The following is a 20761-nucleotide window of genomic DNA, read 5'->3' on the forward strand; positions in this document are numbered from 1 at the left end:
TGACAAGAAAAAGCAAACTGAAACCGAGGGTATGTCTACATTGCAGCTGGGAGAGTGCTTCCCAGCCCTGGTAGTAAGACATGCACTAGCTTGGTTTGCGGTACTGTGATAAATAGTCTGCATGTTTTGGCACCAGTGGAGGCTTGGGCTAGCCACCTGAGCTTAGACCGGGGTGGGCAAACTTTTTGGCCTGAGGGCCACATCTGGGTATGGAAATTGTATGGCGGACCATGAATGCTCACGAAATTGGGGGTTGGGATGCAGGAGGGGGTGAGGACTCCAGCTGGGGGTGTGGGCTCTAGGCAGGGAGTTGGGGGTGCAGGAAAGGGGGCTGCGGGGGTTGGAGTGTGGGAGGGGGCTCTGGGCTGGGGCACGGGGTTGGGATGTGGGGGGGTGATGAGGGCTCCGGCTGGGGGCGTGGGCTCTGGTGTGGAGCAGGGGATGAGGGATTTGAGGGGCAGGAGGATGCTCCGGGCTGGGACTGAGGGGTTCAAAGGGTGGGAGGGGGGTCAGGGCTGGGGCAGGGGGTTGGGGTGTGGGAGAAGGTCAGAGGTGTAGGCTCTGAGTGGCGCTTACCTCAAGCAGCTCTCGGAAGCAGCGGCATGTCCCCTCTCCATGGTTCCTGGCCAATGGGAGCTGCAGAGCTGGTGCTTGAGGTGGACACAGCTGAGCCTCCTGGCAGTCCCTATGTGTAGGAGCTGGAGGGGGGACATGCCGCTGTTTTCGGGAGCCGTGCAGAGCGGGGCAAGCTCCTGACCTCATTCCCTGGCAGGAACTCGAGGGCCAGATTAAAAGGTCTGACGGGCTGGATGCAGCCTTCCCTGGCTTAGACTCAGAGGGTCCAGTGTGCTTGAGAGCCTGAGCTTCTGCCTGAGTAGCAACATACATGCTGCTATTTTTAGTGCACTAACCGGGCTGGGAGGCTTGCTCTCAGCTGCAGTGTAGACGTACCCCAAAAGGCTCTATGGCAGTCACCCAGCATTCAAGCCCAAACAATATACCTAACCTACTCTCAGAGCAGAAAAAGCAGAAAGGTGCAGTTCCTTTGCTAAACTTCTGTTGGGTATGTGATGTGTTCTTAGGTTGTGTGAAATTTGCAGGCGTGTCACCCTGAATGAAAGGAAGAATAAGCCACAAAAATTTTTGGAGGAAGAAATTCCACGTGATCTATGAGGGTTCTCATTTTTCTAGTGGCATATCCTAATTCTACTAATTACATTACCTTGATTATCATACACATTGTAAGGAGAGTGATCACTTTAGATAAGCTATTACCAACAGGAGAGTGGGTTTGTCGGGGGTGGAGGGGTGGGAAGAAAACCTGAATTTGTGTTGGAAATGGCCCACCTTGATTATCATACACATTGTAAGGAGAGTGATCACTTTAGATAAGCTATTACCAGCAGGAGAGTGGGGTGCGGGGAGAGAAAACCTTTTGTAGTGATAAACACCCATTTTTTCATGGTTTGTGTGTATAAAAACATCTTCTGTATTTTCCACAGTATGCATCCGATGAAGTGAGCTGTAGCTCACGAAAGCTTATGCTCAAATAAATTGGTTAGTCTCTAAGGTGCCACAAGTACTCCTTTTCTTTTTATTATCACACCAGTAAAATCATCCATAAAAGAAACATAAAAGAAATGTTTTCAGTCTGGACTTCACTTATATTGCTGGCATACTAAATATAATCAAAGGAAAAATCAGATGCATATCCATCCTCTCTATTAGGACTAAATCCTCAGCTCAGCACAAAGCTGACTAGATGTTCTGGGCAGTTGTGTAGGGGGGCAGAAGAGATCCGACTCAGTCACGTCAAAGGCTAGTTCAGTCCAATTGCTGTAGTAGCAACTCAGTATGTAACTCTGCATAGTGGTGTATCCTCTGGACTTGTCCTGCACCTCCCGCATTATACAATGTTGATTGGGGAGAGCCTATCTAATCCTCCACAAATCCTGATTCCATAGCTGGGGGCCAGAATTTGCCCTAAAGCACTGTATGAAAAGATATTCCTAAATATCTTCTATTTGTAGATCAGAACTGGAAGCATAAAACTGGAAAGTTGAGGACAGGATGGAATCTCTTTTAAAGACAAGACAAAGGAAATCACAGATTAAGTTGAAAAGTAAGACTAACTTAAACTCAAGGGTTTGTACTCTGACATCTCTTAGCCTGTAAAAGAGAATATCTGGAAGCATGCTTTCATGATTAAAACTCAGGACTAGGAGTCAGTTGACCTGAGTTTTATTTCTACCTCTGCCCTGTATTTTCTTTGAAACCTGGCTGGGCAAGTCACTTGGGAATCTCTCTTAGGAATACAGGGTGTGTGGAAGAAGGTGTGAAAATAGGAGTGAGGTGGGAAAAAGGCCTTGTCTAATTAAGATCCCCCCACCCCCTAAAATTTCTCTCAGTCGCTACCACCGGGCTGCTACTAGCCCAAGCACTGAGAGCAGTGATGAGAGCACTAGTGTACATAAGGTGCTAGCAGCTGCTAGCGTGTTAACTACTATTATCTAGACTGCCTAGAGCACTGTCTAGGTTAGCACTGCCACCAGTGAAACTGTACTAGTGCTAGTAATGGTGGGGAAATTTTAGGAAAAAAGTCTAAGTGGAGGCACAGCCAAAGAAAGTGGCTAAGAGTGATACACTGGGTAAGCAAACAGCATGGGGATATAGGAGGAGATGAGGGCACAATGTAAATGTGCTTTCTGTGCACTCACTGGGTAGCCAGACACAAACAGATGAAAATTTCTTCAAGTTAAAATAATACATGTATTTTTTTTTAAATGTAGGATGAGATCTGCCAAGGTGTTTAAAGATGTTCGCTATCCTTTTTAAAAATAGGGGGATAAGATATTTCACAGACCAAAAATAGAAACACATGATCAAGACATTTCTGTGAGCTAGAAATTTTATTTTAATCTTTTGAGTTGGGGTCTAGTTCTGTTTCTCTAGTGGCAGCTTTGCAAATTTCTTGAAAGGAAACAGAGGTAGGTGGAAGCCAAATCACAGAGTACTTCGAAGGTGAACTGGTGAAGCTTAAACTTTATATTGAAAAGATGTGAAGGCAGTAATAGGAAGTAGAAAGGTGAGATGGGGTTGGAAGAGGAAGACGATTTGTCAGTCATGTTTTGGTTGGATTGCAGAAGGGAGAGCTGGGGAAATGGGAGGCTGGGAAGTAGTCTAGCAGTTCTCAAACTGTAGGTTGGGACTCCAGAGTGGGTTGAGATCCTGTTTTAATGGGGTCGCCAAGGTGGCATTAGACTTCCTGGTGCCCGGGCGGCGGGGCTCAGGCTTTGGCTTCTGCTCTGGGCAGTTGGGCTCAGGTTACAGCCCCACACCCAGGGCTGAAGCCCTCACGCTTCAGCCCCCACTCCAGGGTGGTGGGGCTCAGGCTTCAGCTTTGCCCCCTCCCACAGCCCCGCTTGGGATGGCAGGGCTTGGACTTTGGCACCTCCCCACCCCACCCCACCCCACCCCACCCCACCTGGGGCAGTGAGGCTCAGGCTTCGGTCCCCCTTCCCGAGGTCATGTATTAATTTTTTGTTGTCACAAGGGGGTCGCAGTGCAATGAAGTTTGAGAAACCTGGAGTTAGATGGTTACAGTAGCCAAAGTATGAGATAGCTAGCATGTTGGACTAATGATTTGGCAGTTGGGATTGACAGAAGGTCTTCTAGAGACACTGTAAGTGAGAAACCTGGATGTGAGGGACAAAGAAAAGGAGTCAAAGATGACTCCAAGGTTGCTAGTCTGTTAATATGAAGGATTATGAAGTTAATAACAAGGGATTTAGAGGAGAGGTGTTAGCAGGAAAATAAACTCTGTTTAGATTTGTTGAACTAGAGATAACAGCAAATCATTCAGGAGGCTATGAAGAAAGGAAAAATAGTCCAGTGGTTAAGGCACCACCCTGAGACTCAGGAGGCTTGGGATTCACTTTCTTGCTCCGTCATGGACTTCATGTCTGCCCTTGCACAAGTCACTTTGGTTTGGTCTGGTCTGCACTTAATTTAGGTCAATAAGTTACATTGGTCAGAGGTGTGAAAAATTTACACCCTGATTGATGTAATTATGCCAACCTAACCGTAACCCCATGGTGTGGATACAGCCATGTCGACAGAAAATGCGTCTGTTGAAGCGATAGTCATTCAGGGAGTTGTATTCCTACACCAATTGGATAACCCCTTCCATTGCATCTACACTATGGGGTTATGCTGGCATAGCTATGTTGCTGTAGCTATGTGAATATAGTCTTTGCAGTGTAGATGTTCCCTCACGCTCTCTGTATCTCAGTGATTCACCTGTAAAATTGACATAATGGTGCTTTTCTATCTCAGGGATGTTGTGAAGAAGATTATTCTTAGATTTTACAGTAATGGGGGCCATATAAGTGCCTAAGATAGATACACCCGGTAGATACGGGTGACTTGCCCAGGGGTATTGTAACAAGGCTGAGACTCACCAGTGCGGTGCCTCCAGCTGGTCATCCTGGGCATTAGCTCTCCAGCCTCCAGAGCACCCTCTGCAGGCCGGTGTCCTGCTTGCCTCAGGCCCCCCATGTCCCTCCTGGACCCCGGTGCCCCTTCCCTCAGGGTTCTGCCCTCTGCAGTCCCCCCACAGTCTTTGGGTCTCCCCACCCCAGGGAATCCCCACCTTGCCTCAGCAGCTACTGCCAGTCCTCACCTAGCCCCCACACACTGGGGCAGACTGCAGTCTGTACCACTCATCATCGCAAGGAGGGTTTGGACCTGCTGCCTTTGCCTAACCTTGGGCTGCCCCTCTGCAACCCCAGTACCTGCTTTAGGCCTTCAGCAAGGCCTGCAGGCTGGGGGTTTTCCAGCCTGGAGCTCCCCAGCTCCTCCGGCCTTTCCCCAGCCCTGCTTCACTCTAGGTACCCTGGTGGGTTCCCAAGCAGCCAGGCCCATCTCTCTCCACACCTAGGGAGAGACTGCCCCAGCTGTGGCTGCCTTCCCCATCAGCCTAGCTTTTGGCTTTTCCGGGGCAGCCCTTTCCCCAGGCTGTTTTAACTCCGTCAGGGCCAGACCAGGTGACAACCCCGCTGCAGGTATGTATGTGTAATAGATTCAAGAATGCCTGTATGAAAGCGATAGTTAAAGCAATGGGAGGGTGGGGGGTGAACAAGATGACCTCTGGCGTGAGTACAAGGTATGAAACGAGAAGAAGATTTCAGGTGGAGCCAGGCAGTACACCAACAAGGAATGAAGGAGCAGTTAGAGAAGAGAAAAAAGAATGGAGCTGTACAACAAGACCTGTGAAAAGGAAGTGATCAACGTTTTGAACAAACACTAGAATTTAGACAAGATTTATTTTTCATTTGATTTATGGTAAAATGTTTAGTTAAGCAACATGTTGTGTAGACACAAATAAACCGGGAAGCTAATATTTCTGGATATTAACAATCTTCCATCAAAATGGTTTTTGAGATCAGATAAAATTATATAGACTGACATATATGTATGTGTATAATTTGTCTGCCTAAGCATCTTGTTCTTTTCTCTGGAAAAATAACCTCCTGTTTTTTAGTATTTCCTATATTGAGATGGGGTTCAATGTAAAGTTTAATTTCACATTTCCCCCTGTAGTTTAAACCATGATCTTGTATTTTAATTGAATATGTACTTTTGTACTGCATATACAGTATTTCACATTGTCTTTATACAGTGTTTTTGTAACACAAAAGTGCATCTAAAATAGTTTTGCAGATTCATATTGCAGGAGAAATAATAGGTCAAGATTTTAGAAAACAGGACCCTACCGTTTTAGGGTTCTAAATCCAAGTTTAGGCACCTAAATAAGTGGCCTGATATTCAGTAGTGCTGATTACCCATTTTTTTTTAAGTATGTAAATATGGGTCTAGGAGCCTAAGTTTAAGATATATGTGTTAGTTACTTTGGTAGCTTGTATTGTTCACCATTTAAGAATAAATGGTCAGTCATTTGTTGACTATAAAGAAGTAAATTCTTTGATACGATTCTTAGCTGCTATGTAGTTAATTGAAATAACCTTGCCCCTAAATGTGATGGCTCATATATTTAGACTTGTTTGTTCTGTATGTCACACAGTTCAGTGTTTATGATCAAATAGGAGATGTATATTTTTAGCTCATTTTATGATGATACTATATAAACACTAGTTACAAGAAGACCGTTTTATCCTTATGTTTCTTATAGCTACTGCAGAAATTATATGTTAAGTCTAAGATTATCTTGAGATAAGACTACAACTCAGCAGCTCAAAGTTCAAAAGAGATCATTACCTTCAAGGACAGAAGCAGCTGAGTTTGTCATCCTTTGCTTTATAGCAGTAGTACTTCATTTACACTGATAAACAATTAGTCTGGTACTGCAAACTAGTAGTTCAATGCCAGCATGGAGGCCTATCAGTAGTACTACTTTCATGCATCTGAGCTCAAGTGCCAGGCTGAGGATACTTTGTATTGGAGTAGAGTGCCCCTCTCCAAGAAAGTAAAGAAAAATAACTTTCATTATGGCAGCAGGCATATTACTTTTGTTAAACCAAATGGCCAGATTTGTTACTGTACGTTTCCTATTAGATGAATAATGAACTGATTTATAAAATACAAGTATTTGAATTGAAATCAGTTATTTGGTACAGAAATATTTATTCTCTGAAAATTATAGTCAGGGCCGTCCCTACTTGTTCTGGGGCCCTACGCAGCCCCCAGGCATCTGCGGGATGGGGGAACGTGGGGGGAGGGGCTGGCCCATGGCCTCCGCGGGGGGTGGGGCTGGCTTGGGGAGCAGGGGGAACCACCCCCCAGCACTCACCGGTGGCGCGGCTGGGGCTGGGTTACTGCACTCCCGCTGCTGGTGAGTGCAGGCCAGGCCCTGCTGCACTCCTTAGGGGAGTGGGGGCCCTGGGCAAGAGCCGGAGCAGGGGCTGAAGCAGCATGCAGCTGCACAAGGCACCAGGAAATTTGGTGCCCTAGAGCCCTACACAGCTGCGTGTTTTGCATATGGGTAAGGACGACCCTGATTATAGTGAATATTTTGGTTGTACAACAGTCAACACACGTTGCTTTTCTTGAGACTATGAGTTTAATTTTAGATTGAGGTGTTTGAACAAGATACTAGGCATTCATAAACTATCAAAAATATGTTCAGGGATTATGCTGAAAATCTCAAATGCGTGTCTCTCTCCTCTCCCCTCCCAGCAGTATTTCAAATGTTTGTATGTATGCTATGTAGATGGTACGAATAAATTGTCTCATTTTTTTACATCACTCTGTGCTCATTTCATTTTGTTTTTTCTTCCCCTGCTTCAAAGTTCCATTTATCTGTGTAGGATGGTTTCAATAAATGAGTACTATGTTTTTGTGACCCCCCCCCCCCCATCTTCTTACATGGGGAAAAGTGGTGATCCCAACTGAACCTGGTTTGAGAAGTGAATAATGAAATTTTTTTTTAAACCTTAGGTCTCTCTTAATATACGATGTGCTGCTCTCTTTGCAACTATTTGTAATTCTATACAGTAACTGATGACATACGTATTTAATATTAACGTATGGCACTTCATTGATTAAAAACTTCCCCCCCACACCTTATTAGGGTGATGGTTCAGACTGATACCTCAGAAAGGTGTCTATTAATCTTTCTTTTCCTCCTCTTATGCAGGTAGCTCCTCAGTAGGGTAAAATCTAGGGTCATGAAAATCAGTGGCAAAATCTCTTGGACTTAAACAGGACAAAGAAGGGACATATAGTGTGATTTTTTTTTTCAATCTATACTCCTGAGGGAATTCTACACCAAAAAAATAAATATTCTACACACAATATTTTAAAATTCTGCAAAATTCTGCATATTTTATTTGTCAATAAATGTGGAGGCTCCAGCATAGCAGAGGGAAGCACAGGCCACTGGCTGCATGAAGATGTGATATCACCCTGCATTTCTTTCCCCCTCCACTGGGGGACACGGCCTTTTCAGTGAGGCTGCACCCGACCCTGGCATTGCAAGGGCCAGGGCCTTGCCCCATGACACCAGTTGCACCATGATAGCAAGCAACAGTCTCGCACACACACCCAGCCCTGGCCCCTGATCCAGGTTTGGGGCAGGCAGGCTCAGCCTTGCAAGATCCAAGTGTGGAACGGCTTAGTGTGGGGGAATCCAGATGTGGGATGAGAAGGTTCTGTGTGGGGTAATCTGAGTGTGGGTGGCTTAGTGGGAGGTCCTGGTGTTGGCGGGTTCCGGGTGCAGGGGGAACGGGACTGTGTAGGGGAGTCCGTGTGAAGGTGGTTAGGGCTCAGCAGGGAAGGTTTGTGTGTGGGTGATGTGGGGCATCTGGGTGTGGGGAGTTCAGCAGGGGAGAGTGGGGCTTGGTGAGGTGGGGGTCTGGGTGCAACTGATTGGGATCAGTGGAGTAGGAATCTGGGATTGGGGGGCTCATTGGGGTGGTCCAGGTGCAGGGGGGTGAGGCTCATTGGGATGGGGGTTTGAGTGTGAGGGCTAAGTAAGGGATGGTCTGGTACAGGGTTGGGGGTCTGGAGGCCCCGGCCCCTGCCCCTGCCCCGGCCCCGGCCGCTCCTTGCAAGGGAAAAGGAAGTCCGGTCCTCCCCCACACCCAGCCAAGACTAGTAGCTGAACCCAGTGCAGGCTAGGAGACACTGGCCAGGCCATCCCCAGCCCCACTCCGAGCACCTGAAACAATGCACTGGCACTGCTGAGGAGGGGCCCATGACTGTTCTTGCTACTTTCCTTTGCTTCCCTGTCAGAAGTCATTACAAAAAATCTCCAGGGGACATGAATGCTGTGCATGTGCAGTGGCACAGAATTCCCCCGGGAGTACCACCTGGAGAATTTCTCTGTATGTGGTTTTCATCAAATAGGCTAAAATGTTGCCATTTTCACAATTTCTATAAGACTTTTTCATACCAGTAAGCTAGTGACATGATTTTGTTTACATTTTATTGTTGCAATGTGCCTTCAGTGGCATCTTATCCATTTTTAGAATTAGTTTTAAATCACATTGGCAGAATCAAGGTGTTTAATTACACCTGAATTTTAGAATGTAAAAATAAATAGGATTGATCTGACTTTCTTCAGCAATTCTGCGTGTACAAAATTGAAATTCAGTTAAGAGATGGAAAGTGGATCTGGTTCTCAACAGCAATATTTTTAGATATATCTGCTGAACCAGGTAGTGCCCTGACTTCTGCTAAGAGGTTCTTAAAGGGCAAAATCTTCTCTCGAGACTGATAACAGTAATAGATAAAATAAAGAATGATGTGCTGAATGAGGTACAATTTAAATAGAGGAAATCTAATGGGAAATAGCTGCATTGGTAGCAGATGGATTTGCTTCCTGAATCTCAATCGTATTGGAAATTCTAGACCAGTTAAAATTTGTCCTCCAGATTCTCAGTCTGATTTAAAAAAAAAAAAAAAGCTGGATAAAGCAATGTGTTTATTTGGCTACAGTGTTATGATTTTTGCTGATTTTTTTTTCACCTTTCTGTTTTTGTTTTAATTTTTTTAACTAGGCTATTTTTATGATTCCCACGAATCCACCGCCAACATTCCGGAAGCCGGAGCTCTGGTCTGATGAGTTCACTGATTTTGTGAAAAAATGTTTAGTGAAGAATCCTGAGCAGAGAGCTACTGCAACACAGCTCCTACAGGTCAGTATTCAAGTTGCTAAGGCAATGCATCTGCTTTGGTTTTCTGGCTTCAGGCCAGAACTTCTGTGAGGATTTCTAGGAACCAAGGGTCATTAGAAAATCTTGTTCTGGCCACATGTTCCTTCTTTCTTGAAGTTTATATAACAAAGTACAGAGATTCAAATAGCAGCAAATGGTTACATATGAAATAAAATCAGAAGGTGCATTCTAAAGCCAGACTTAATTAACTAGATAATCTCATCTCTTGTAGAGTGATGCAGGCCCAAAATCCTTGCAGGGCTTTAGAAACAGGTTGGCTGGGTTTTGTAGGGATAACTTAGCTGACATGAACAGGCCCAAGTTAAGACAGGCCAAGCCTGAACAAGTAACTTCTGAACAAGTAATTGCTGAAACAACTAACTATTGTGAATATATTTTTAGTAAAAAAGGGAGTCGGAAACTAATTAAACTAACTATTATGAATAAGTTTATAATAAACAAAAGTAAGCAGCACTAATAAGCTTGCCTTATGCAATCTGCAAAGCGATTGGTCCTTACATGTAAGTATAGCTGTTAGGAGCTAGGAAAGACATATATGAACTGTATAGTATGTGACATGAACTGGAAATGTGGTACAGTATCACCCTATGCCAAAACTCCCTGTGTCTGGGCCTAGCGAGCATAGGCAAAGTAACCTGAGAGACGAGTGGAGTCGAACTGAGTTTTTTGGATCCTAGAGACCTGGATAAAATGTTTTTCCAGAAGTATGCGAGGTGTTCTGGATAAGCCTAGTGGAAAGGTCTTGGAGGGAATCCCAACAGGTTCATGACAGGCGTGCTGTCAGCTTGCCTCCCAGGTGAAGGACCTGCTGTGTTCCGTTCCCCACCCACCACCTCCAAATATACAAGTCCCTTCTTTTGGCTATGTCTACACTACGCCACTACAGCCATGCCACTAAGAGGTGCATAGTGTAGCCACTGTTTGTTGGCCAGAGAGAGTTCTCAGGCTGACAAAAATCTTCCACCCCCAATGTGCAGCGGTAGCTTTGTTGGCAGGAGAGCTCTCCTGCCGACAAAGCACTGTTCACACCGGCGCTTTTCGTTGGCAAAACTTTTGTGTTCTGGGGTGTGGTTTTTTCACACCCTGGAATGACAAAAGTTTTGTTGTTCAGGTTCCAGTGTAGCCAAAGCTTTTGTCATTGTTCATAAACAGGACACTCCCTGCTGTTTTGTTTCTTCCTGTTGATTTTCTGTTGTGTGGATTTTGCAACTTTTGACTGGCACTGGGTCAGTATGCAAATAGGTCTCCTTTTGTGGCAGACAAAGTACAAATGATCAGAAAGGGAGATAAGTTTCTGTTATCTCCTGCCTAAAAGGAGCCTGTGTGAGGCAAATTACCTCCTGGGGACCTGCTTTAACTCCAAGACCTTAAAACATAATTTTCAGTATAGATATATAAACTCCTTAAATATTATCTGTACATACATTTCACAAGGATTATGACTACCAGTGGGCTAATGGATCTCAGTAGAGACCTTATGTATCACTCTTTGGTGAACTGTTATACATATATCTGACCCAGAGGATTCCTATAAAACTCTATGCATTCCCTATCCCCTCTGCCAGTTGGCACCAAGAGGTCCCTGGTTCACACCATGGCTGCCTGAAATTGCATAGCAAGAAATGGGAATAATAGAACTGAACAATACAAGGGTTTTAGATTTCAAGAAAGCAAGTGTTGTGGAATTAGGATATCTATTCGGTAATGTATTGTGAGAGGATGTACTAAAATTCACAAGTGTAGAAGAGTGGGGAGTCCTGAAAATACCAGGCTAGATTGTTTCCTTTATAGGGAAAACTAGTAAAGGGGTAAAATATACAACCCCAGTTTTCTCTTAAACTTTCTTTAAGAGTTGAAAAGAATTTTGACCCACTATATCAGTGCATGTTCAAAGAAACCACACATCTATTCCAGGCCAAACACCAAGGTTGACTATTCAGAGGCCAGTAGTTCTGCACAGTTCCCTAAGTGACCATCTCCTATGACAGCATGATTCCCATGCTTTCCCCTTCCATGGCTGCCTAAAAAACCCTAATTTTCGAGGCAGAGGTTCCAAGGAACAGCTAGCATAAGTAGAACTGACTGGCTGACAGCAATATAATTGGTCAAAAAATAGAGAAAAAACGTCATGAGAATTTTGTTGACATTTTTCTTGACTTTTGTTGTTGTTAGTTTTTTCAATTTCAAAAATTCAAATTGAATTTCAAATTTCCTGTAGGTAATAATCCTACTTTGATAGGGGGATAGTCTATATTACTACCTAGGCCTTCTGCTCCTCTCATGTTTTTGATTCTTCATCCATAAGCATTTTGGACAGGCTAGTGGTTACATTTTAAATTTTAACAGTAGTACCAATAAACAATCAAACTGGGTGAAAACAAAATTCTTCCTTGGATTCTCTGATAAGTTGATGGGCAAGAAAATGCTAACTCCGGATGCCACAACAAGTTACAGGGGGTTCATTATTGACCAGCACCACCTTAGCCTCAAAAATTATTCTCTTGGGAACTCATTTTTCCTTTAATTATTCAGAACCATAAATTCACCACTTAGAGACTATTATCTTGCCCTGGAGATGAACCAATCTCTGTTTTTTATATCAAATTTTTACTTTCCTGAATTTTCTGACTCCCTACAAAGAGATTAAAATTCTTGCATTTACAGTATTAGTATGTAGTGCCAAAGAACAACCTAATTCAGAAATAAGGATATGAAGTACTTCCATATTCCTTCTGTGATCACTGCTTCGAGCTGTAAGGTAAGTTGTGGCAGGACAGCATATAAACAGAGCTTTAATCAGTTTGGTGAATCAGCATTCTGTATAAGGAAAAAACAATTTTACAAGCATTGCGATATTAGCCATGGCATTTGATAAGTTCACTATGAACTCTGGAAATACTAATTTTCACTGGATACCTAAGTTATGTACGGCTACAGCTGATCAATCCACTGTTTTATGCCATGTCACAAACATCAAGCTTTATTCCCCATCTCATTTATATTCTTGTAAATTGATTAGCACCATGTATTTCTGTGGAGTGTCACCATTGTAAAGTTGGTGTGAGTGAGACAAGAAACAGGCGATAGTTGAAAAAAGTAATAGTCTTAAGGGCATGTGTAGCCTACAAACTTAAGTCGATGTACAGCCTGGGCTATATTTACTGCTGTTTTTCAAGTCTACAACTTGCATGGGGCGGGAAGGGGCTGAGTTCACAGCCCCTCTGCTCCAAGTGGTACTCCCCACTGATAGCCTGGCTGCCACCCAGGCTTCTGGCTCCCGGCTCCGAGCTGGGCTGCAGCCTGAGCTTCCAGATTCCCACTCCCAGTCGTGCTGCCGCCTGGGCTCCCTACTCTGATCCAGGGTGCCACCCAGCCTCCCAACTCCCTGCTCTTATCCAAGCTGCCACCCGGTCTCCCCACTCTGATCCAGGCAGCCGCCTGGGCTCCCTACTCTGATCCAGTGTGCCACCCAGCCTCCCAGCTCCCTGGTCTTATCCAGGCTGCCACCCGGTCTCCCCACTCTGATCCAGGCAGCCGCCCGGGCTCCCTCCTCTTGGGAGCCCTGCTGCTGCCCATGGTCCTGGCTCTCCGCCATGGGCCAGGCTGCCGCCTGGGCTTCTGGCTCCCTGCTGCAAGCCGGATTGGTGTCCGGGCTTTTGGCTCCCCACTCCGAGCCAGGCTCTTGCCCAGGCTCCCAGATCCAAATGGGGAGCTGGGAGGCAGCAGGGATCCAAGTGGGCAGCCAGGTGGCAGCCCAGTTTGGTACGGACAGCCAGGAGCCTGGGTGGCAGCCCAGCTCCAAGTGGGAGGCCCGGGCAGCACCCTGTCTGGCAATGGGGAGCCAGGAGCCTGGGGGACAGCCGGGCTTTAGCTGGAGCCCCCCACCTTCCCCAGGGTGACAGCCCAAGCTGTGAGCTGGATGTGGAGTTCACAGCAGGGAGCTTCAGCACAGAGCTGTGAAATTCGACAAGAATGACAACCAACAGCTGATGTAAGTAAGGCAGTGTCTACAGGGACACTGCGTCACCCTAACTACACTGACATAAGCCCTACGCCTCTCGTGGAGGTGGAGTTGTTATTATTTTGGTGTAGTAGGGCACTTACGTCGGTGGGAGCAAGGCTGTAGTAGACATGCCCTAAATTTCAAGGATAGACCCAGGTGCTGTCTCTGGATTGCTTGTAGATAGCATATTGAACAGCTACTTTGCTACAATTATGAATATAACAAAGAGATGTTAGCTTGCATCAGTAAAGCTCATCTTTTGAATGATAGGACAGAAAGGAAAAATAAGATTAAAGGCTTCAGTATTTAAGCTCAGACCAAGAAAAAGAAGCCAACTACTGAAATGCTCATTGCTGTTTTTTTAATTGTCATTTTTCATTTGGTGTAATAACTTACTTTGCCAGTCTCAGAACTACAGATATGTTTTCTTGCTCTGAGAAATTCCATGTAAATACTAATGGAGAAATCAGAATTTGCTGACAACAGGTGCTTTATAGACAGCAACATGCATATGAAGAGGGGTAAATGATATTTGAAATGGTTTTGAATTAAAAATAATCTGCCTGCTAAAAGATAGTTGGGATTCTTTGCTTGTTTTACATTTCAGCATTGCAGATGATTAAATAATTCATAACATATTAAAATACAGGTTTGTTGAAGAAAGCAACAGCAATGGCTGCTCTGCTTATGGCCACTAATTGTGTTGTCAGCTTGTTAAGATTAATTAAATGTTGTAACTGAATATCTGAAAAAAACTATTTTTCTATGTTCAACAACCACCACAGGTAGTATTTATTTACTACCTAATCCACATTTCCTTTCAACAATTACACCCTTAACTATAAAGCAGTTGTATTATATAGTTATATTTTCCCATGGCTTGCTGTGTAAAAAGCCCAAATAACTAAAAAAGCTAAATTTTATTTAGTTGCAAAGCAGCTAAGAGAGATCATATATTTCCCTAATCTAGATTTTAATTTCTGTCTGATGTGAAAGACTATTTATCGCTGAAGTCTGTGATGTTGAATAACATGTTATTTTTAACATATGCTACTTGTAATTAAGTTGTAGCTGAAAAGTATTTGTTGGATTTCTGTTATATAATTTCATGGTTTGTTTTCTAGCATACTTTTATTAAGAATGCCAAACCAGTCTCAATTTTAAGAGACCTGATCACAGAAGCTATGGAGATCAAGGCAAAGAGACATGAGGAACAACAAAGGGAGCTGGAAGAGGAGGAAGAAAATTCGGTGTGTGTGGTGTTTTTTTTTCTAAGTATTTTGTATTTTAAGTATCTTTTTGTAATTTTCTCATATATATATATATATATATATATATACATATATATATATAAAATATTTTGAATCTTCTTACCAGTTCTTCAGCGTGCAAGGTCTGAGCTTTCACCGTTATTCATGTTGAGCAATACTCCTGTGACTACTGCAGCATCAGCCTGTTCCCCATACAGCTTTACCTAGTTGTAGTGATATGAGCTCTTTTTAGAATAAAGATGCCATTGCTAACTTAACTATGGTGTACACTACAGTAAATGAAAATGTCAGGCTAAGGTTTCAAAAAAGGAGTCGAGATATTCAAGTTAGGCTTGTAAGTCCATATTTAGGCACCTGAATAAGTATTCTGATTTTCAAAAAGTTAGGCGTATCCTACAGCTTTCCCTGAAGTTAGTTATAGAAAACAGTTATCTAAAATATAGAATTTGTGAATTGTGTTGGTTGATGTTGCCATTTTCACATTATGCACATGATTTTTCGTGCAGATCTGTTAGGGAAGCAGATTAGGAGGTAAATAGGATTTATGTTGTTTGTTTTGTGGTACGAAGAGTAAATCATTCTTCCCTCGTTTTATTACCCTCTCTAAATCATTTATTTTAGTGCAGGCCTGTGAAATGTAGACAAGGAGAGAACCGTATACAATAGAAAAAGACATTCATTCTGTGTGTTTCAAACAAATGCATTGCCACATGTCATTGGAAGAACCAAGGTCATACAGGAGCAAGGCTGAGTAAAAAAGTTGGTGGCTTGAATATTAATATGAATCTCACAGTTCTGAACAAATTGAGAAGCATACATTTTGGTAATGTATTGTGTATCACAACTTGAACTAAAGAAGCTTTGTTAGGTACTCTGGATTTTAGGATGATGATGTGCATATAATGATACATTCCAGTCAAATAATGTAGAATGTTTGCTTTGGATCTGGCATAAGATATGTTCTGTGTCTACAGGATACTTATGTGTTCTAACAATGTCTTAACACTGACTGAGAGTAAGTCGTTTTTAAAATTGGTTAATTTGGGGTAGTATTTGTCTAGTCAGTTATAAAACAAACTGGGAAGAATGGAATTAGCCTTCCTATGTCAAGAAACACACCCAGATATGGAATTTTGTGACTTCGTATGCAGTTTTGTTGTTTGCTACTTAATTTATCGGAGAGGAGACTTTATTGGCAGGCCGCTGAGCTGATTTTAATTCAGATTCTTACAAGTGGTCCACAAATAACTATATGCTGGAGTAGAATTTCACTTCATTAAATGACCCTTAAAAAGACAAATTTGTTGCAGACCTTTAAAAAACACCTTTGTTGGCATTTTTTTCTCCCTACTTATCACCTTCTGAACTCTCAAACTCAAATATTTTGGTCTAAGTTGTGTCTTTGTCACAAACCAGAATAAGAGCAGCATGTAGTTACACCGTCTCAGCAGTAGATTGGGAACCAGACTATCAGTCAGGGACTAAGTAGTCTGTGCCAGCCCTATATATGGTGCAGTTACTTTCCCAGTGTGGCAGCTCAGCTGTGCTATCTGGGTTGGTGAAGTAGGAGTGAAAACAAAGCTCCACTCACTCCCTGCCCACCTTCATGGGTGGGAGAGTAACAGCTGTGTGGAGGCTATGCTCCCTCAAATACAGATCCTGAGTGGAGGGGAGTAAGGAGGCATTTTATGCCTTGTCACTGCCTCGCCTGCGGACACAGAACAGGATGCCAGTGGCCGTTACAGAATAGAGGATAGCCAGCATTTTCTACAAAATGTCTTGAGCTAGTTAGTTAGTGGTTGTGGATTCTGAACGTTAATTACAAAAAAGAAAATCTAAATGGGGCTATATTGACAGGCACGTCTTCCACCTAGTGGTTAGTCTGTGGCAGCAGTGCTGCCTAGTTGTTAGAGCCTGCGGCAAGGGGAGCAGGGACAGGCAGGGGGACCTGGCCTGCCCACTCTACCAGGTTCTGACCCAGGGACCCCTTGAGTGCTGTAGGGATGTCATTCACCACCTGCCATCTGGCCAACACCCTCTCCTGGGTCCCTTCCTACCTCTCTGTGCTTCCTTGAGGTGTGTTGAAGCTTGTAGGTGCCCCTTGCAGACTGGCTTGCAGGCCTCTGGGTGAGAGTCCCTGTTTCGTGCTGCAGTTCCCCTCCTGGTGATGCACGCTCTGGTGTAGTCCCTTTATAGCGGTGAGTTGCCTAGGTTCCCCTCTGCTAGCTGCCTGGCTGTACTGCAGTGCCTCCTGTTAAGCCCTTCCAACTGGAGTGGGATGAGGTTTCCTTGGCCCACAGCTGTTCTAGTACTCCTCACCTCCCATCCCAGGAAAAGAAATCTGCATTCTGGTGTTTGGTTCCCCATCTGTCTGCTACTTGAAAGGCCTGTACCTCTGACTATAAGGCTAAATACCATCTCAGAATCCAGGAGTCGGTGTCCCTCATGGAATTTAACCAGTGGAGAGGTCCGTGATCAGTTATCGAGAGGCAGGGGTTTCCGAAAATGTAATATTGTAGTGCTTCTATGGCCAACTTCACTCCCCAGGGCTCTTTCTCTATAGTTAAGTGGGCCATTTCTCTGGGAAACAGTTTCTGGCTAATATAAAGTATTGGGTGTTCTCCCCCCACTCTAACCATGTCCTGGGACAGTCCCACCCACATCTGAAGCATCTGTGTGGAGTGATAACTGGGTGAAGGAAAACAGTTTCTCTGCTTAAAAGGTCTTTCAGGGTTCTGAAGGCTCTATCACAGGCCTTTAGTGGTGTGCTTTTTTTTCTTTTTTTTTTTTACCCTAATTTTTTTTATGGTTATATGGTTTGGAAAATAAAAGAAAGATGGTATATGGCTATTAGGTCTGTGATTTGCTATAATGAATATCTGATGGTTATTTTTGTTGAAATTGCTAATGAATTATGTTTGGTACTTACAAGTACATTTATTGCTAATAGGACCTGCATGTACTCTGATTTTCTCTATGCTGCTCAGAAAACTGAAGCCCTTAATAATAAATAGCTTGGGTATTGAAAAAAAAGTGATGTAGTGTGAAAGAAAAGTTGCCAGTGAAGTTAGAATCCTTATCATGAATGAACATTTAAATTAATCCAACTAAATTTTAAACAAAGTTTCATTTCAACCACAGGTTTGTAGTAGTGACTTTTCATTTTATCATGTTGCATAAAATATCTTGTTCTGGACTAGTTTTAATAATCACTCATTCTTGATGTTGATTTCCCTTGTGTTGCCTTTGCATCTTATATGCAATTAATCATCATAAGAAACTCCAGCTTTCTTGTGGGAGGTGAAACCAAGGTCTTGCCCACTTGTAGTCATTAAAGATTACAGTACACTTTTCAGAAGAGTACAGGGTTAACCCTAGTGTCCAGGACCAATTCCAAGTTTGGTAATTATATGCTATCTTCCTACATTCTTTTTGCAGTTTTAATTGGAAAAGATCTTCTTCGCTTCATGTTCTAAATTGTTAGGGGCTAGATTGAGAAGGGCTAGAGAGCACAATGCTGAACAAGGGGCGGACTTGGTTGAAGGCTCGGCTCCCTTCCTGTTTGACCCTTGCTCTGAGGGAGGGAAGAGGACAGATACCAGCAGCCTATTATGACATCCCTTGTGTGGATATAGCTATTCTGGCAGGTACATTTGGGGGGAAGGCACAGTCAGTGCTGCTTCTCTTCCATGGTCACCTGCTCTGGGCGGGGAGAGGTAGGTGGCTCACGTAGTCCAAGTGATAACATAGCCCTAAATAATTTAATATGCGAAGGCACCTACACTTCATGATCTCTAGGTATAGTTTATATACATGTGCATAGTCCGATTACATATGTAACAGTACCACTGAAATGCAGCCACTCTTAGGTTGGAAAGTGATAACCAACTAGTGCGTAGCACATCTTCCCAATAATATAGGGAAGATAACGTCATATAGTATAGTAGATGGAGCAGGTGGACTCCATTTGTATGGTGTATTTTTCCTTTCATCAGTGCTGTATACACCTGTGGTACTGTATGAATAACATAATTGACTAAAATAACCAGTTTGTGGCATGACATGGTATCTTTTGCTATAACATCAAGAAATTTTAATTCATGTCCTCAGTGTAGAAACACAGCTATAGGTACAGAAGTACACATTTAGTTTATGCTTGTTCTCTGTATACATTTCATGTATATAAGGAAAGGGATTTTTTAGAACTAAATGGATTAAGTACAAAGATTGCACAAGTACACTTTTCATTTTCAGAACCTGTACCATTCTGTTTTCCTCAGGTGTGGAAGAGTCACATTTTGTCCACCAGCTGTAAGCATCTTGTGATGGGGACACAATTTGTAGTAAACATTTTGATATATATGCTTTTCAAAAACCTGACACTGCACACCTGTAGCCTGGATGGCTGTTATTAACAACTAGCTTTTCTTGTCTTGTTTGAATTACAGAATATGATTGGGAGTAGTGCACTGTGAATTGATTTTGTGCATGTTACAGGAACTGCTTGTGTGATGGGAATGCATTCTGACAAACTGACATGTTTTGATAGGTGCTGAGGTAATTGTACAGATTTTTTTAATTAAGCAAAAATTGCAAGCTGAGTACTTTACAGAAGGTTAATCGCAATATCAAAGTTTAAATGTTAGTTTAAGTATTACTAAACATGACCAATCTCTTCTCTTGTGCATTTTTTGAAGTGTGATGTGAATTTGATTCTGAGGTCGGGCAGCTGTATTATGGGAATGTAAAGTAATTCGTTGCCTGGCAGCTCACAAAGAACATGTCTAAATATTTATTTCAAAGGATCTTTAAAGAAATGAACTAATAATCGACTCTTAGTATATATTTTCTGTTACATTTAAATGTCTCCATTATTTGAAGAATGTTTAAGCTATTTTAGGTTTCAGACTAGCAGCCATGTTAGTCTGTATTCGCAAAAAGAAAAGGAGTACTTGTGGCACCTTAGAGACTAACAAATTTATTTGAGCATAAGCTTCCATGAGCTACAGCTCACTTCATCGGATGCATTCAGCGGAAAAACAGTTTTTCTTTTTCATGTTCTTTATAATATATAGTAGTTATATAGTAATTATATATACTACATTAGAAAATTTTAACTGTAGGCCTAATATAATGGCAGAGGGCAAGCGGCAGTGTTCCTACACTGTAGAAGAAAAGCTAGCTGCAATAGTTCAAGTAAATAGCAGAGAAACCCAGGCCAAAGTTTCAAAAGATATTGGGATTGCCGAATCTACTCTCCGAGGATGGCTAAAAAACTAATCTAAACTGAATGGCTTTGTACAAAATATCGATTCTGCTGCGGGGCTTCAGCGAAAACATGTGCACTTTTCAGCAAAACCCACAACACACAAAGCCATGCGCACGTGGTTTGCTCAGGAAAGGCTGAAAGGAATGCCCCTAAGTGGGCCAATTCTTCAAGCCCAAGCGACAAAATTTGGAAATTTAACAGGGGATGAATAATTCCAAGCCAGCAAGGGGTTTATAAGTCGTTTTAAAAAGCGTCATGGTGTAGCGCAGGTATGGATTTCTGGAGAAAGCCGATCAGCCGATGAATTGGCCGTGAACGCATTTCATCTGCAGCGAATGACAGACTTCATAAGAAAGAAAAAAAATGCGAGCCAGAAAGAGCAGAAAATAACGGCATTTTTTTCTAAGTGAATCATAGACACTTTTTTCAGCATGGCCCTCTTAACCCGCGGTCCGTTAACACACGGTTGTGACGGCTTGACTGCCGACATCCACACGTAAACGGGTCTGTACTGTACTTGTGT

General features: G+C 43.1%; 1 protein-coding gene across 4 annotated transcripts in view; it reads left to right on the forward strand.

The window, feature by feature from the left end:
- Positions 1 to 20761, forward strand: part of STK3 (serine/threonine kinase 3) — a 297076-nt gene that overhangs the window by 117542 nt on the left and 158773 nt on the right. For all 4 annotated transcript variants that reach the window (XM_048841337.2, XM_075125031.1, XM_048841341.2 and 1 more), the window contains 2 exons: positions 9519 to 9656; positions 14823 to 14948. In XM_048841337.2, coding sequence (XP_048697294.1) covers positions 9519 to 9656; positions 14823 to 14948 — 264 coding nt within the window. The remainder of the gene's footprint in view (positions 1 to 9518; positions 9657 to 14822; positions 14949 to 20761) is intronic.

The sequence above is a fragment of the Caretta caretta genome, chromosome 2 (assembly GCF_965140235.1).
Source record: "Caretta caretta isolate rCarCar2 chromosome 2, rCarCar1.hap1, whole genome shotgun sequence".
In the NCBI taxonomy this organism is placed as follows: domain Eukaryota; kingdom Metazoa; phylum Chordata; order Testudines; family Cheloniidae; genus Caretta; species Caretta caretta.